The sequence below is a fragment of the Lipotes vexillifer genome, unplaced genomic scaffold, assembly GCF_000442215.2.
Source record: "Lipotes vexillifer unplaced genomic scaffold, Lipotes_vexillifer_v1.1 scaffold977, whole genome shotgun sequence".
In the NCBI taxonomy this organism is placed as follows: Eukaryota; Metazoa; Chordata; class Mammalia; order Artiodactyla; family Lipotidae; genus Lipotes; species Lipotes vexillifer.
In genome coordinates, this window is record NW_006783088.1 from 1,431,807 (window position 1) to 1,445,924 (window position 14,118).

The 14,118-nt window shown below is 55.8% G+C and overlaps 1 protein-coding gene across 1 annotated transcript in view; it reads left to right on the top strand.

The window, feature by feature from the left end:
• The window catches only part of SLC43A1 (solute carrier family 43 member 1), a 23,983-nt gene extending 16,288 nt beyond the window's left edge, over positions 1-7,695 (top strand). The window contains exons 8-14 of the mRNA XM_007455709.1: positions 925-1,071; positions 1,167-1,202; positions 1,437-1,554; positions 4,045-4,186; positions 4,434-4,507; positions 6,345-6,468; positions 7,549-7,695. Coding sequence (XP_007455771.1) covers positions 925-1,071; positions 1,167-1,202; positions 1,437-1,554; positions 4,045-4,186; positions 4,434-4,507; positions 6,345-6,468; positions 7,549-7,695 — 788 coding nt within the window. The remainder of the gene's footprint in view (positions 1-924; positions 1,072-1,166; positions 1,203-1,436; positions 1,555-4,044; positions 4,187-4,433; positions 4,508-6,344; positions 6,469-7,548) is intronic.
• The last annotated feature ends 6,423 nt before the right edge of the window (positions 7,696-14,118 follow it).

Consider the following 14,118-nt stretch of genomic DNA (forward strand, 5'->3'; position numbering starts at 1 on the left):
TTTTGCGGTACGCGGGCCTCTCACTGTTGTGGCCTCTCCCGTTGCGGAGCACAGGCTCCGGACGCGCAGGCTCAGCGGCCATGGCTCACCGGCCCAGCCGCTCCGCGGCATGTGGGATCTTCCCGGACCGGGGCACGAACCCGTGTCCCCAGCATCGGCAGGTGGACTCTCAACCACTGCGCCACCAGGGAAGCCCTTCCCTGTCTCTTAAACCAGCAGTAAGAACACCCACCTCACAGGGAAGTTAGTTGTGAGGATTGAATGAAGACAGGGATGTGGAAGCTCTTTGCAAACTGAAAATGCTGTGAAGTTATGACTCTGATCCCCACTGCCGATCCTCCCATGGCAGAGTTGTTAACAGGCGTGAGCTGAGTCCATCCCACCTGCATCCCACCTTCCAGCCCCATGAGCTCGGGCAAGTAATTGAGCGTCCTGAGCTGCAGTCTCCCCATCTGTAGAATGTACTGAAGATAGGGTTGTTGTACAATTTGATTACATGGGATAATACCTGTCAAGTGTGCAACACATAGCAAGTGCTTAATAAATAGTAGCTCGAGTTATTATTACCACGCCAAGCCTACGGTACACACCTGGAGGTCACCTGAAAATGTTCTAGTGAGGGAATTCCCTGGTGGTCCCGTGGTTAGGACTCCACACTTTCACTGCTGAGGGCCCGGGTTCGATTCCTGGCTGGGGAACTAAGGTCCCAAAAGCCATGCAGAGTGGCCAAAAAAGAAAAGAAAATGCTCTAGTGAGATAGTGATAGAGCTGGGCAAGAACTTGGAGGCCAGCAAGGCTGAACCCTCGTTTTTGAAGAAACTGATCCCTCGCCGAAGTCATAGCGTCAGATCCTCTGCTAGGCTGGGACACGCAGAGGCAAACGGAAGATCTGGGGCTCAGGGGCACCTCCTGCTGTCTCCCCAGAGTCCATGCCCTTGCGCAGGAGCCTCTGCTCCCCCATTTTCCTGTGGAGCCTCCTCACCATGGGCATGACCCAGCTGCGGATCATCTCCTACATGGCCGCTATGAACAAGATGCTGGAGCACATCGTGACCGGTGGCCAGGAGCGTGGTGAGGCGCAGCCGAGCCCACTGGGGGCTGGAGGTGCAGGGGGTCACCCTGGCTGAGCTCCGCTCACCCTGGCTTTCCCCCTCCACCCCCAACAGAGACGGACGACCTGAAACGAAGAGTGACAGAGACAGGTAGGGGGACAAAAGCTCGGGTCCTTGCCCACACCCACCCCGCCACTGCCTGCTGTGGGGGGAGCCTGGACCCACCCTTGTCGCCCTGGGCATTTTGGGGATCTAAGAATTTGGGGGTGAAAGGAAGGTGATTTTGGCATTTTCTCTCTGCTGGACGTGGGTGACAGTGCCCACCAGGCTGCTGGCATCTGTCATGTCAGCTCCTGACCCCACTTCTCTTCCTGCCCTGCCCAGTTGAGTTCTACTCGTCCGTCTTTGGGGCCATGCAGCTGTCGTGCCTTCTCACCTGCCCTCTCATTGGCTACGTCATGGACTGGCGGATCAAGGACTGCGTGGACACCCCCACTGCTAGGTGACCTGCCCAGGGGTGGTGACAGCTTTGTGCTTCCACATCCAGCATCTTATTTCATTCTCCCAAGAGCCCTGGGAGAGAAGGGGTACATCCCCATTTTACAGATGAGGAAACTGACACTAAGAGGGGACTTGGCTGGCTTGATAATAAGTATAGCTGACATCAAATGCTGACTGTGCGCTAGGCACTTGCGTTGTCCTATTTAGTCCTGCACCAGCTCCTGGAGGTAGGTACCTACATTATTATCCTCGTTTCATAGATGAGGAGCTGAGATACAGAAAGGATAACTAACTTACCCAAGATCACACAGCATTTAGTAGTAGGTTCCAGAACCTTTGTTATAAAGAGTACGCTCTAAAGCCTTCTTATGGTTAGAAAGAGATAGAGTTGGTGTATTAGACATCTATTGTTGTACAACAAATCACCCCCAAACTTGGCATATTTAAACAACAAACATTTATTATCTCATAGTTTCTGAGAGTCAGGAATCTGGGAATGACTTAGCTGGGTGGTTTTGTCTCAGAGTCTGTCTGAGTCTGTTCAGACTGGTATAACAAAATACCACAGACAGGGTAGCTTATAATCAATGGAAATTTATTTCTCACAGTTCTGGAGGCTGGAAGTCTGAGATCGGGGTGCCAGCATGGTCAGGAGAGGGTCCTTTTCTGGGTGTAAGACTTCTCGTTGTGTCTTCACATAGAAGGACCTAGGGAGCTCTGTGGGGCCTCTTTATAAGGGCACAAGTCAAATCCCAGAGGCCCTACGTCTACCTCTATTTTGTTGTTGTTCTTGTTTTCTTTTGGCCCTGCCCCGCGGCTTGTGGGATCTTAGTTCCCTGACCAGGGATCGAACCCGGGCCCCCTGCAGTGGAAGCTTGGAGTCTTAACCACTGGGCCGCCAGGGAATTCCTGGCCCTACCTCTTAATACCATCACGTGGGCATTAGGATTTCAACATAACAATTTGTGGAGGACACAAACATTCAGGCCATAGCAGGGTCTCTCATACGGTTGTGGTCAAGCTGTTGGCCAGGGCCGCAGTCATTTGAAATAGTGACGGGTTGGACAGTCACTCCTAAGCTCACTCGTGTGCCCATTGGAGGAGGTTCGGTTCCTCCCCACCTGGGCCTCTCTATAGTCTGCTCATGACACGGCAGCTGGCTGGCCCCAGAGCAAGACAGCTAAGGGAGGGACACCAGGACAGGAGCTACAAGGTCTTTCCTGACGTCATCTCAGAAGTGACGTGCACGAGTGAGGCTGTCTTCTGTAGGTACACAGAGTAACTCTGGAAGCTCGTGGAAGGGGACTGTACCAGGGTGTGAATGCAGGATGCGGGGATCACTGGGGCTGTCCTGTGGGCCGGAGACCACCAATGGGTCTTTTTCTCCCCACCACATTTTATGTATTTATTTATTTTTGGCTGCGTTGGGTCTTGGTTGCTGCGCGCGGGCTTTCTCTAGTTGCGGAGAGCGGGGGCTACTCTTCTTCATGGCGCGCGGGCTTCTCATTGCGGTGGCTTCTCTTGTTGCGGAGCACGGGCTCTAGGCGTGCGGGCTTCAGTAGTTGCAGCACACGGGCCCAATGGTTGTGGCTCGTGGGCTCTAGAGCGCAGGCTCAGTAGTTGTGGCGCACGGGCTTAGTTGCTCCACAGCATGTGGGATCGTCCCAGACTAGGGCTCAAACCCGTGTCCCATGCATTGGCGGGCGGATTCTTAACCACTGCGCCACCAGGGAAGCCCCACGCCACTGGGTCTTGCTCGAAGGTCTTCTGACTGCTTGTGTTCTTTTTGTGTTGATCCAAACAGTCCTGTTTGTCCTGAGAGGATGGGAGAGGGAGACCAGGAGAGAAGTCATCTAAGGATGCGGCTTCCCTCCCCACCAGTGGTGCCCTGGCCCTGGTACCCAATCTTCCTCCTCTACGCTCTGCTCTGACGGCCATGGCCCATCAGCTGAGCCCTTCTCTCGGACCAGTGGGCGGCCTGTCTTCATCCATCTCAGCCTGCTGACCTCTCCTTTGGGCCAGACTCAGAGCCCTTGATTATGCTAGAGGCAGGGGCTTGCTGGGCACTCAGGGGCCAAGCGGCTATCCCTAGAGTGTCATCTACTTTTGTCTAGGCTGGTGGGCAGGGACACTTTTGTGGGGGCTTCTGATGAGAGATGGTGTGAGAGCTCCCCATTCTCCACCTTCCTTCCCATCCTCGATTCTCAGACTTCAATGTGCTTATGAAATAGGAGATGGTTTTCCAAATGCAGATTCCAGGGCCCACCACCCGAGATTCTGATGTTTGGGGCAAGGCCCTGGAATCTGCATTTTAAAGAAAAGCTCCAGATGATGCTGGGGGAGCCACGCTTTGAGAAACACAGGGCTGGAGGAATGACTTTCTCCCTTTTCTGCTACCCTGAAAGGGGAGGGACCATGCTGAGAACCCAGGGGGTGGGGAGGGCTGCCAAGGAGGTTGGGGCAGCAGCCGGTGACGGCCTGTTCTCCTCAGGGACGGTGTGGCCACCAAGTCCGTCAGACCACGCTACCGCAAGATCCAAAAGCTCACTAATGCCATCAATGCCTTCACTCTGACCAACCTTCTGCTCGTGGGTTTCGGCATCACCTGCCTCATCAACAGCTTACACCTCCAGGTACCGACTTCCATCCTCCCCGCTCTCCCTGCCTTGCGGAGTGCCGCCCCAGGCATGGTTCACCCGGCAGGTGCTTTCCAGGAAGCAGGGCTCCCGTCCTCTGGGTCTGTTTTCTGGGCTGTCCAGGAAGTGTTTGTAGGAGGTTGGGTTGGGAGGGGGCAGGCGCATGCAGGCTCCTCACTGTCACCGCCCTCCCTCCTGTGTCCACACGGCTCTTCAGCTCTCCCCGCTTTCTTTTTGGTTTCAGTTTTTGACCTTTGTCCTGCACACCATGGTCCGAGGCTTCTACCACTCGGCCTGTGGAGGCCTCTACGCAGCAGTGTGAGTCAGCTGGGCTCCTGGGCTCCCCTGAGCGCGCCCTTCTGCAGCCTCCCTGGGCTGCTGCTGTGTCGGGCCTGGAGAGGCTCTGGAGGCTGCCTGGCTCGCTGCCCTCCCCGCAGCTTCCTAATGGCAGGGAGCTCACTTCCTCAAAGGCAGCCCGCCCCACTGTGGGATGACCCCACTGTCAGAACGTCTTCCCTTAGGGGCAGCTGAGATCCTTGGTTGCATGACACTTGGGTCCTATGTCTGCTCTCGGGAACGGCCCCTGGAGTGGCCTCTCTCCCCATGCCAGCCCTGTCGAAACTTCCAGACAGCAGTCTCGTTTGCCTCCTGACTTTCCTGCTTCATGTCGAACAGCCCCCTACCCTGCCCCACCCCCCTGGCCCTGTTCCCTGTTCCCTTTTCCCTTTTCCTCCTGGTTTCCACGGCTGAGGGTCTCTCCAGTGTGTGATGGAGTAAAAGAGCGGTGACAAAATTGTAACTGTCCTGGAGCGCTTATGACTCCGTCGTGGGCGTGGCGTGAGATGCTGACCCCACGCCCTCATTCAGACCTCAGAGGGCAGCCCCAACCGGACCTTGGAGTCGTCCTTGCTTCCACGCCCTCATTCCTCACAGCCCACATCCAGTCCACCAGCGAGCCTGCCCGCTCCACATTCCACAGACTCCAAACCCAGCCCTTCCGAGCATCTCCAGCGGTTCCACCCCCTGGCCTGGATTATTGCCGCTGCCGCTGCCTCCTGACCATCCCTGCGTCCACCCTTGCTTTCCCTCCGTATTTTTAACACAGGAGCTGGAGACACTTGTTAGGACATAAGTCTCTTCACGTCACTCCACAACTGCCCATTTTATCTCACGTAGAGAAAAAGCCAAAGGCTTCATTATAGCTTAAAAGGCCCTACAGGGTCCGCCCCACCCCCCCAGGGACCTCTTCCTTCACCTCCCCACCTCGCTCACCCCCTTTTCCCACATGGCTGCCTCATGCCACAGAAACCCTATGTGTGTTCCCTCCTCAGGGCCCTTGGACTTGCTGTCCCCTCTTCCTGGCAGGTGCTTCCTCCAGATATCCACAAGGCTCCCAGCCATCTCACCTTCTCCAGGCCTTTCTCCATCTGTCCTTGTCTCAGTGGCCTCTGCCGGCCATCCTGTCTACAGTCGCAACCCCCTAGATACCCTCACCCCCCTCTCTCTGCTGAACTTCTCTCCATAGCACTTACCGCTTTCTAGCACACTGTGCGTTTTTGTTTTGTTTTGTTTTTTTGGCCACGCCCGGCATGCGGGATCTTAGTTCCCAGATCAGGGATCGAACCCATGCCCCCTGCAGTTGAAGCACAGAGCCCTAACCTCTGGACCGCTAGGGAAGTCCCAACGGTGCATTTCTCTTGCTTGTTGTGTGACGACCACCTGCGTGCCGCCCCCCAACCCCCCACCTATCGCCAGAATGCCACCTCCATATCTGTTTGGTTCATTGCAGTTTCTCCATCCACCTAGAACAGTACCTGGCACGTCATAGGAGCTCAATAAATATGTGTTAAAAGAATAAACAAACAGCCCAGCGAGGTTAGTGCTACCCTGTTTTTAGGGAACAAAGTGAGGCTCAGAGAGGTTGAGTAACTTGCTGTTATCACACAGACAGTAGGTGTCAGAACCCAGCTCAGTAGCCGTGAAGTCACAGCATACATCCTCCGAGGCCAGGGCACATGCAGAGAACCTGAACTCTTAAGCTCTGCCCTGCCTGGCTAACAAAGAGTGATATCTAGGGAGGGATGGGACAAAGGGTGGGGCTGGAGAGGGCCACGCCCCTCACGACACGCGCCCCCCCCCCCCCTCTCATTGACAGGTACCCGTCCAACCACTTTGGGACACTGACGGGCCTGCAGTCCCTCATCAGTGCTGTGTTTGCCCTGCTCCAGCAGCCGCTTTTCATGGCCATGGTGGGACCCTTGAAAGGAGAGCCTTTCTGGGTGAGAAGTCGGTGAGGGGTGGCATGGGGGCAACAGGATCCCCCTACCTGGGTGCACCCAAGGAGTTGAGGATGGGGGCTCTTGTATGTGATGGGATCCCTGGCTCTTATCTCAGCCAGGAGGCACCTTGCAGGTCTCTAATCAGGGGGTTCCCAAGCTGGCTGTCCATCAGACCTGCCCACAGATTCCCCAGCCTACTGAATCAGCATCTCTTGGCCTGGGCCCAGGAAGATCCCAGGTGATTTGTATAGTGACCCAGTCCTGATCCAGTCCAGTTCCACCCGATGCAGGGATCGTCTCTCCAGAGCCCCTAGAAAGGGGCTTCTCCAGACCCTCTTAGTCAAACGCCCACGGCGATGGGGTGCCGGTCCTGTACAAGGAGGCAGCCGTTGGTCTTGTTGGAAAGGCTTTTCTTTACATCGAACTGACCTCACCTCCCTAAAGCTGATATCTGCCTCGAGGGCCCACCCACTCCCCACAATGATCCCGCCACAATGATGACGAAATGACAGCTGCCATTTCCCAAGTGCTCACCAGGTGCCAAGCGCACCGTGTGTTCTGTACTGCACGTTGCCACAATGGCCCAGAGAAGGAGGTGCGTCGAATTAGGATGACTTGCCCAGAGCCACACCGTGAGTAATGCAGGGTGGGATGTGCGCTGGGTCCGAGCCCACGGGAGGTGGGCTCGGACTCAGGCCTTCTATCCCAGGCTGCACCCCAGTGCTGTTAACCGCCTGGGAGCACCACTCTCAATGGGATCCCATTGCCAACGCCCTCAAAGGTCGAGGTTCCCAGCCCAGGCTACCCAGACGGCACTAGATCATTTGGGCACCAGCATTAGCTGGGGTTCAAACCAGGCTCTGACACTTTATAAGGCTGCCGAACATTCAGTGAGATGCTGGTGGAGAGATCGCAGACGGCGAGTACTGGCTCTTATCTGTCATCCTGGCCCAGGACCTGGACTAAAAATGGCTGCCTTGTCCTCCCTGTGGGATGCTAAGGAGGATCCCTGAGGGTCATGAGGGTGAACAGGTACCCACTTGACTCGCTTTTCTCTCTCTCTCTCTCTCTGCCCTAAAGGTGAATCTGGGCCTCCTGCTGTTCTCACTGCTGGGATTCCTGCTACCTTGCTACCTCTCCTACTATCGCGCCCGGCTCCAAAGGGAGTACATCACCCACTGGGAGGGCCCCCTGAAGGTGCTTGGCAGCCCTGAGGTGACTGCCTAGGCCTCTGAGGGGCCTGGGTGACAGGCAGTCAAGGCCTGAGCAGCCAAAGGGAATGCCTCGTGGCTTTTCTACCTGTAACCTCCGCACAGAGCCAGGCGCCGGGGATCTATAAATACCAAGAGAAGTTCTATTTTTGTAGGGACTTGTTAAAAAGGAAAAAAAAATTAAAAAATCCCCAAAGCAGTGCTCCGTTGACTGAAGATGTCCCCCGTGCTAGGATCGGACCTTCTTGCTCCTGGGATTGGAGGAGACCAGGGTGCAGCCCTGCCCTTTCTCTGGGCCTAGGGGTCTGCCTGCTGCTGCCTCCTGGGGGCTTGTGGGATCAGTGAACAGGTGACCCCTAAGATCTCAGCCGTGCAGTGTCCAGAGTGTGCAGGCATGTGTGTGTGTGCATGCGGGTGTGAAAATCCCTGCCCCTCAGAGGAAAGGGGCCTGAGGTGCTGGCTGTGTCCCGAATGCTGCCGCGTGGGCAGTAAGCCCCTTCCTGAGGCTGGAGGGTGGGTTCCCTCCCTGCTGCTGCTGCTGCTTGCAGATCTTAGAGGAAATAAAAAGGGAAGTGAGAGACTGGCTGGTGTGTGCCTGCCTGTGTCTTGGGGGAGGGGGGTGTCTTCCCACACCCCATCCCTCGTCCTCAGCCAGGCTCAGCTGGGCATTAAGTAGGACACCTGAAGTGCCAGCCTGTCCACCTGTGGCTGTCTGGCTCACCTCCCTGTTCTCAACCATACCCTGCCCTTAGTGTCTGGAGGGAGTCCAGATCCTGCCCTCTGCTCCTGCCCGCCACTTCTCAGGGTTTGGGGTACATCCGGGAGGTTGGCCTTTCTCCCTCCAGGGGATAAGGGCAGGATGCTTTGGAGAGAATGCTAAGGAATGCCTCTCAAACTTTCCTATCCAGGGATCCCTGGAGGGAGGTCTGTCGCAAGTAACATTCTTTATAGTGTTTTATCTTAAAACTTCATGCAAATTTTGAGCTTCATTTTATGCTATATTCATATTTACTTTTAGCAATAAAGTGAGGCTTTAAAATTACCTGCATCAAGGGAAGACACTGTCTTTGAGGACAAGGGACCTTCCAGGAAGCTATACCTTATTTATCCCACTCCTACATCTCTTTCTGTCCTGGGACATAAACCTTAAAGTCACAGAATGGAGGGATGGGTCAGGGAGGGACCACTAACATTTGTTGAGGATCTGCCTGTCCTAGCTACACAGGTATCTCATTTCATCCTAACTGTAGAAGTCGGTGTCTTCAGGTGGTTTCGTAGATTGAGGAAAGCTCAGATTAAGGCAGAAGACCCAAGGGCACACAGCTGGTAGGTGGTGGAGCTGAGCTTGGAACCTGGGCATTCTAACCGCTGAGTCCCAACCACAGGTCTGCCAAGGCAGTCAGCGGCAGAAAGGAGGTCCCAAGATTCTGAGCTCAACTTTCTGCTGCCCTCTCAGGGCTGAGAGTAACCACAAAAGCCTTATCCTCCCCCCCACCACACACACACACCAAAAAAAACCTTGGAGAACCCCCAAATTTTAGCCCTGGAAGACAGTATTACAGATAAGCCCTCCCTTTGTCTTAAACTGTCTTTAGGAGTTGATAAAACAGACTGACCCGCCCATTTCATAGATGACCAGAGGGGTCTGGAGACTTGACGAAGTCGCACAGCAGATTACCTGGCTGCTCTGAGCCCAGACTCCTGGCTTGCAACACTGTGCCCTTTTCGCAAAATAGAAACCAGAACTGGACAGCACCCACCAACGGGTTGGACGGGTTCCCAGAGGCCTCACCCTGGTCTCACTACACTCTCTGTCCCGGACCTTGACTTTCCCTACAGTCCTCGGTGTGCCCAGCAGGCGGCGCTGCGTGGCTGTGGCTGGGACGGGGTGTGAGGGTGGGAGCCGGCGGCGAGCCAGGAAGGGAACCTCGACACCCCTCCACATACACCCCTTACGCACTAGTCTGCCCTTTCCTGGGTCTCGATCTCCAGACCCCTACCCTGGCTTGCTCTGCCCTCCTTCGCCGAACATCCTTACAAGCGTTATCCCCCGCCCCACTGACCCTCGAGGCTGAAGGAGGGGGTCTCGACTCTGCCCCTGCCCAGCTGGGGCGTGGGACCGGGTGGGAGATGCAGGCAGAGATCTCGGCCTCCTGGGGGAGGGGTGTCTCCTCCCTCCCCGTTCCCGGGGCGGGGAGCTTGGGGAGGGGGCTGGGCAGGGGCGGAAGCGAGCTGCAGCCGTGTTCGCCGCGGCGCTGCCGAGTGGAACAGATGGCTGGGGAGGGGAGAGGGTACGTGGCGGGGAGGAGGAGGAGGGGTGCGGGGGCCGCAGGATGAGGAACGAGGAATTTCGACGCCCCGAGTCTCCCAGGAGAAGCCCCCCTCCCCATCTCTTCCCAGAAAGAGGGCCGGGCAAGCGCCTGCCTTTTTTCCCGGAGAGCCCCGGCCTCTGGCCTGCGGCAGACCCCGCCGTCCCCCCGGGTCGCGCCCCTCACCCCCTAGGCTCCCGGCGCGGGCCAAGCCGGCGGGGTCCGGGCCGCAGGGAGCAGCCCGGGTCGCAAGGATTAATGGGGCCACACTCCGAGGGGCGAGGGGGCGGCGGGAAGCGGGTTCAGGGATCGTAAATAGCTGAGGGAAAACGTGTTAATTGGAACTTCATGCAGATGAGCTGGGACGCGGGCTGGGGAGGACGAAGGAGGGAGGTCTGCCGGACGCCGGGCCCGAGGGGAGGGCAGCAGGGCTCCGGCCGCGGGGGTGATGGGTAGATGTGTATCTGTTTATCGCTGCGTGGGACCTCCGGGGAGCGGGACCTCCGGGGAGGGCCGCTGGTCTCTGAAGATGAGGGCTCCTTCCTCCTTGACCCTACGCCCCAGGAACGGGACTATTCTAGAGTCCCCACATCCCAGGACCAGAAGTTCAGGGTCTCAGATCGCCACGAAGGTGGGGGCAACGTGCAAGTGACTGTTTCCGCTTGTGGCTGCTTACACTGGGTGTGACATTCACTGCATGCCCCCTCCCCCATCTGTCTCCATCCTTTTTCCTCAACCCTGGCAGCACCCTCTCCTTGGAGAGTGTTGTCTGTAACTTCCAGCAAGTGAGTGGGGGAGGGGAGGGAATCTAACTTGTCTTCCTTTGCTTTCTCCCCTCTGCCCCCCAAGGACCACCCCACCTTTGAGGAGGTGTTTCTCAGCCTTTAGAGAGCTTCATAACCCACCCCTACGTGTTAAAATGCAGATTCCGGGACTCCCTTAGAGATCTGGTTCAGGGGCTCAGGAATCTGCATCTTAGCAGTTTCCCACCTAAATCAGATATAAAAAACCTTCATTTTCAGAAACACTGTGCAGGGAATTGGTGGGCTGGAAAGACCGGACAAGTGTCCATCAACAGCCCCCCACCCCTCCTCCATGCTCCTGACCTCACCTCTGCTCTGTATGGCCATCTCTGCTTCCGGTGTGAGAGTACCAGGGGATGGAGAAGGTGCCAGAAAGGAGGGAAGGAAGGATGGAATGGGGGGAGGAAGGAGAAAGGAGGAGAAAGAAAGAGTGAGGCTCACCTGGCTGTCCTCTCTCTGAGCAGGGTCTCCCTTCCTCTCTCTGCTACCTTCTTTCCTCCCGTCTGCCTCCGCTGCTCCAACCATCTTCCTCTCTCACCTCCCTTCCCCCACCTCATCTGAAGTTTCTAAGAAGGCCAAAGAATCTTGGAGTAGGCAGTTTGGATCTTAGGGAGTAAGGGCAGAGCCAAAGTCCCCACCTCCAAAAGAAAGAGGCAAAGCACCTACCTCTGGGGTAGGAAGAAAACAGGAGGGAGGCAGGGCTTGAGGAAAGATAAGGGTGACAGCAAACATATACGCCACCTTTCCACGGGCTATTGCACTTACTCCCCACAACAACTCAATTTAGGCAGGTGCTATTGTCCCCAGGTTATACATGCAAAACAAAACAAGGGATGTTCAGAGAGGTTAAGTGACTTGCTCAAGGTCACACAGTAAGTGGGAAAATAGATAGGTCATTCATCCTTCTATTTCCCCCAAATCATTTCTCAAGAGGCTGCTGGGTAGCTGACCCAGGCCTCCCCTCCCTGCCCTACCCCCGCCCGGGGCAGTGGGGGTGGGGAAGGGCATCATGTACAGAGATGAAAGGAGATGCTCGGGTTTCGGAACATCTGACAAGCCTGGCTGGAAGCATTAAAAATTCATATAGAAACCTGACCCCAGCTGGACCTTGGGTCTGCCACCTGGACTGTCCCTGGCCTGGTGGCCTCTCAGACCCTGGTGGGCAAATTTCCTTTCAGCAGTGTCCTGGGAGCCCCCGAGTCCGTATTTCACAGGAGGGGGGTTCTCTCATGGATTAGGGAGCTAAAGTCAGGAGCCAGCAGCTGAGAAAGCAGGGCTGAGAACCCTCCCCCCACTCTTGAGTGTAAGAACCTTAGAGGTTTCAGGGCTTATATACCTTGTCATCTGGCGTCCTTCTATTCCTCTCCCCAGGCAGACAGACACTCACTCTCAGTTTAGGGTAACTCAGTCTGGCTGTGATACCCGAGGTGACCAGTGGAGGGCAGCTATCTCCTATGAGGGAGCCCTAGCCTGAGCCTCTACCGCAGCTCTGAAGGACAGGAAAAGAACCCCATGGATAAGGTCCCGGAGATGCAGTTTTGGCCTTGGGGAAGGGCTCTGGAGTCTGTCATCTGAGGACAGGGGGAGAGGGCTCCTAGTCTGGGGGAGATTGAGGAATTTTGGGGAGGGTTCAAAGTAGGTTTGTGGGTTTCAAGTACATGGTAACTGATGGCCAGCATGATACAATCTTTCTAGCTGGAGTGAAGGTTTGGGAGGAGGCCACGAGAGAGAAAGCTAGAAAGGCAGTTGGGACCAGACTCTAAAGGATCTTTGATGCTTTGCTAAGGTGTTTTATCTTTAACCTGTAGGCAATAGGGAGCCATTGTAAGTTTCTGAGTAACAGAATGACATAATACAAATGTTGGTCAGATGAATCTGGCCAACAGGGGCCAGTTGAGTGGGAGGGAGAGAGAGAGTGAATGGAGGAAAACCAGAGAGGAGGTTATTGCTATTTTCTTCTATATTCTAGGCATGAGGTAATGAGGAGATGAAGCAGGGAGGTAGCAGGAGGAATGGAAAGGAAGGGCTGGATGGGGGCTTCGAGGGGGACTGGGTGAGCGAGCAGAGACAGGACATTAAAGAAAGGGAGGAGTTAACTACCACTGGTGTCAGGCAGACAGAGAGAACTCAGCATGTGGGTATACACTCAGGATGCAGGAGGTGAGTGAGTTTTGTTCCTTTCAGGGCTGGGAAGTCTTGGACACATCACTTCCCCTCTCTGAGCCTCCGTTGCCCCCCTCCGAGCATCGGTGGGGGTTGGACTGGATGGCCTTGAAAGTCCCTCCTATTTCAGGGTGTGTGGCTCAGGGTTATCAGTCTGGGTTGTTTGGAGAGGCTGGGGTCTGTGTGCGTGACATCTCATGGGCGGGGACCCATGTGAGCAGCTGCACACGCATGTCTGTATTTGGGGGTGCATCCTCCTGTTTGTGGGACCCGTGGGTGTTGGCATGCCTGCACGTGCTCTCTAGCTCTGCTCTGTGTTAGTGTGTGTGAGAGAGCGTGTGAGTGTGGGTGGGCACGTGATGGGCGTCCGTGGGTCTGTCTGGGCGGGGGTGGGGGAAAGTGGCATTGCTGTAGGCTTCTTCCTGAGGCTCGCACACTCCTCTTGCTTTCACTGCTCTGAAATAGCATCTGGACCAAAGGCCCATGAATATTTCACAACGAAAATTCTGTGACCTGGACTGCCTGCTTCTGAGTTCCCAGCATCTTCCCTCCTCCCCCTGCCCAGGCACCAGCAATCCCTCCTTCAGAGCTCTTGCCTGGCTGGCCCCCTAGCCCCCCCTCATTATTCTCATCAAAGCCAGCCTGACACGGGCCCCCATGAGACCCCAGACTTGGGGGGCACTATCCCCCCCACCCCAACCCCACATCTTTATCCAAAGTCCACCGGCTTCAGGCCTTATATGTTCACTCTGTCCCGTTTCTGCCTCCTCTTCCCACTATCCTTCTGACTTGTCTGGCCAGGGCCACAGAATCTCAGCATCCTTGAGCACTGGCACCCAGGTACCCTCTCTTTCCATCCCCAGATCCCAAGTTAGATTTTTTTAACCCTAAATTTAAACCATCAAATGTCTCCCCAGTTGCTTCTGTTGGATGAGACTCAACCAAGTCCTTCTTAGCCAGGGCTCTTCCCTTTCCCCAGCCTCTCCTCCACACACTGGAAAGATGAAGCTTCTGATCACAACTCAAGCCAGCAAGACACCCCAGCTTGGGATTCTTGTCCCTCTTATCACCCTGTAGCCCCTTGATTTCTCCTCTAACCTGCTTGGAGAACTGCTTCTCGGACCTGATTCCTCCCTGATGACTTCTACCTCACAGGAGCCAAGG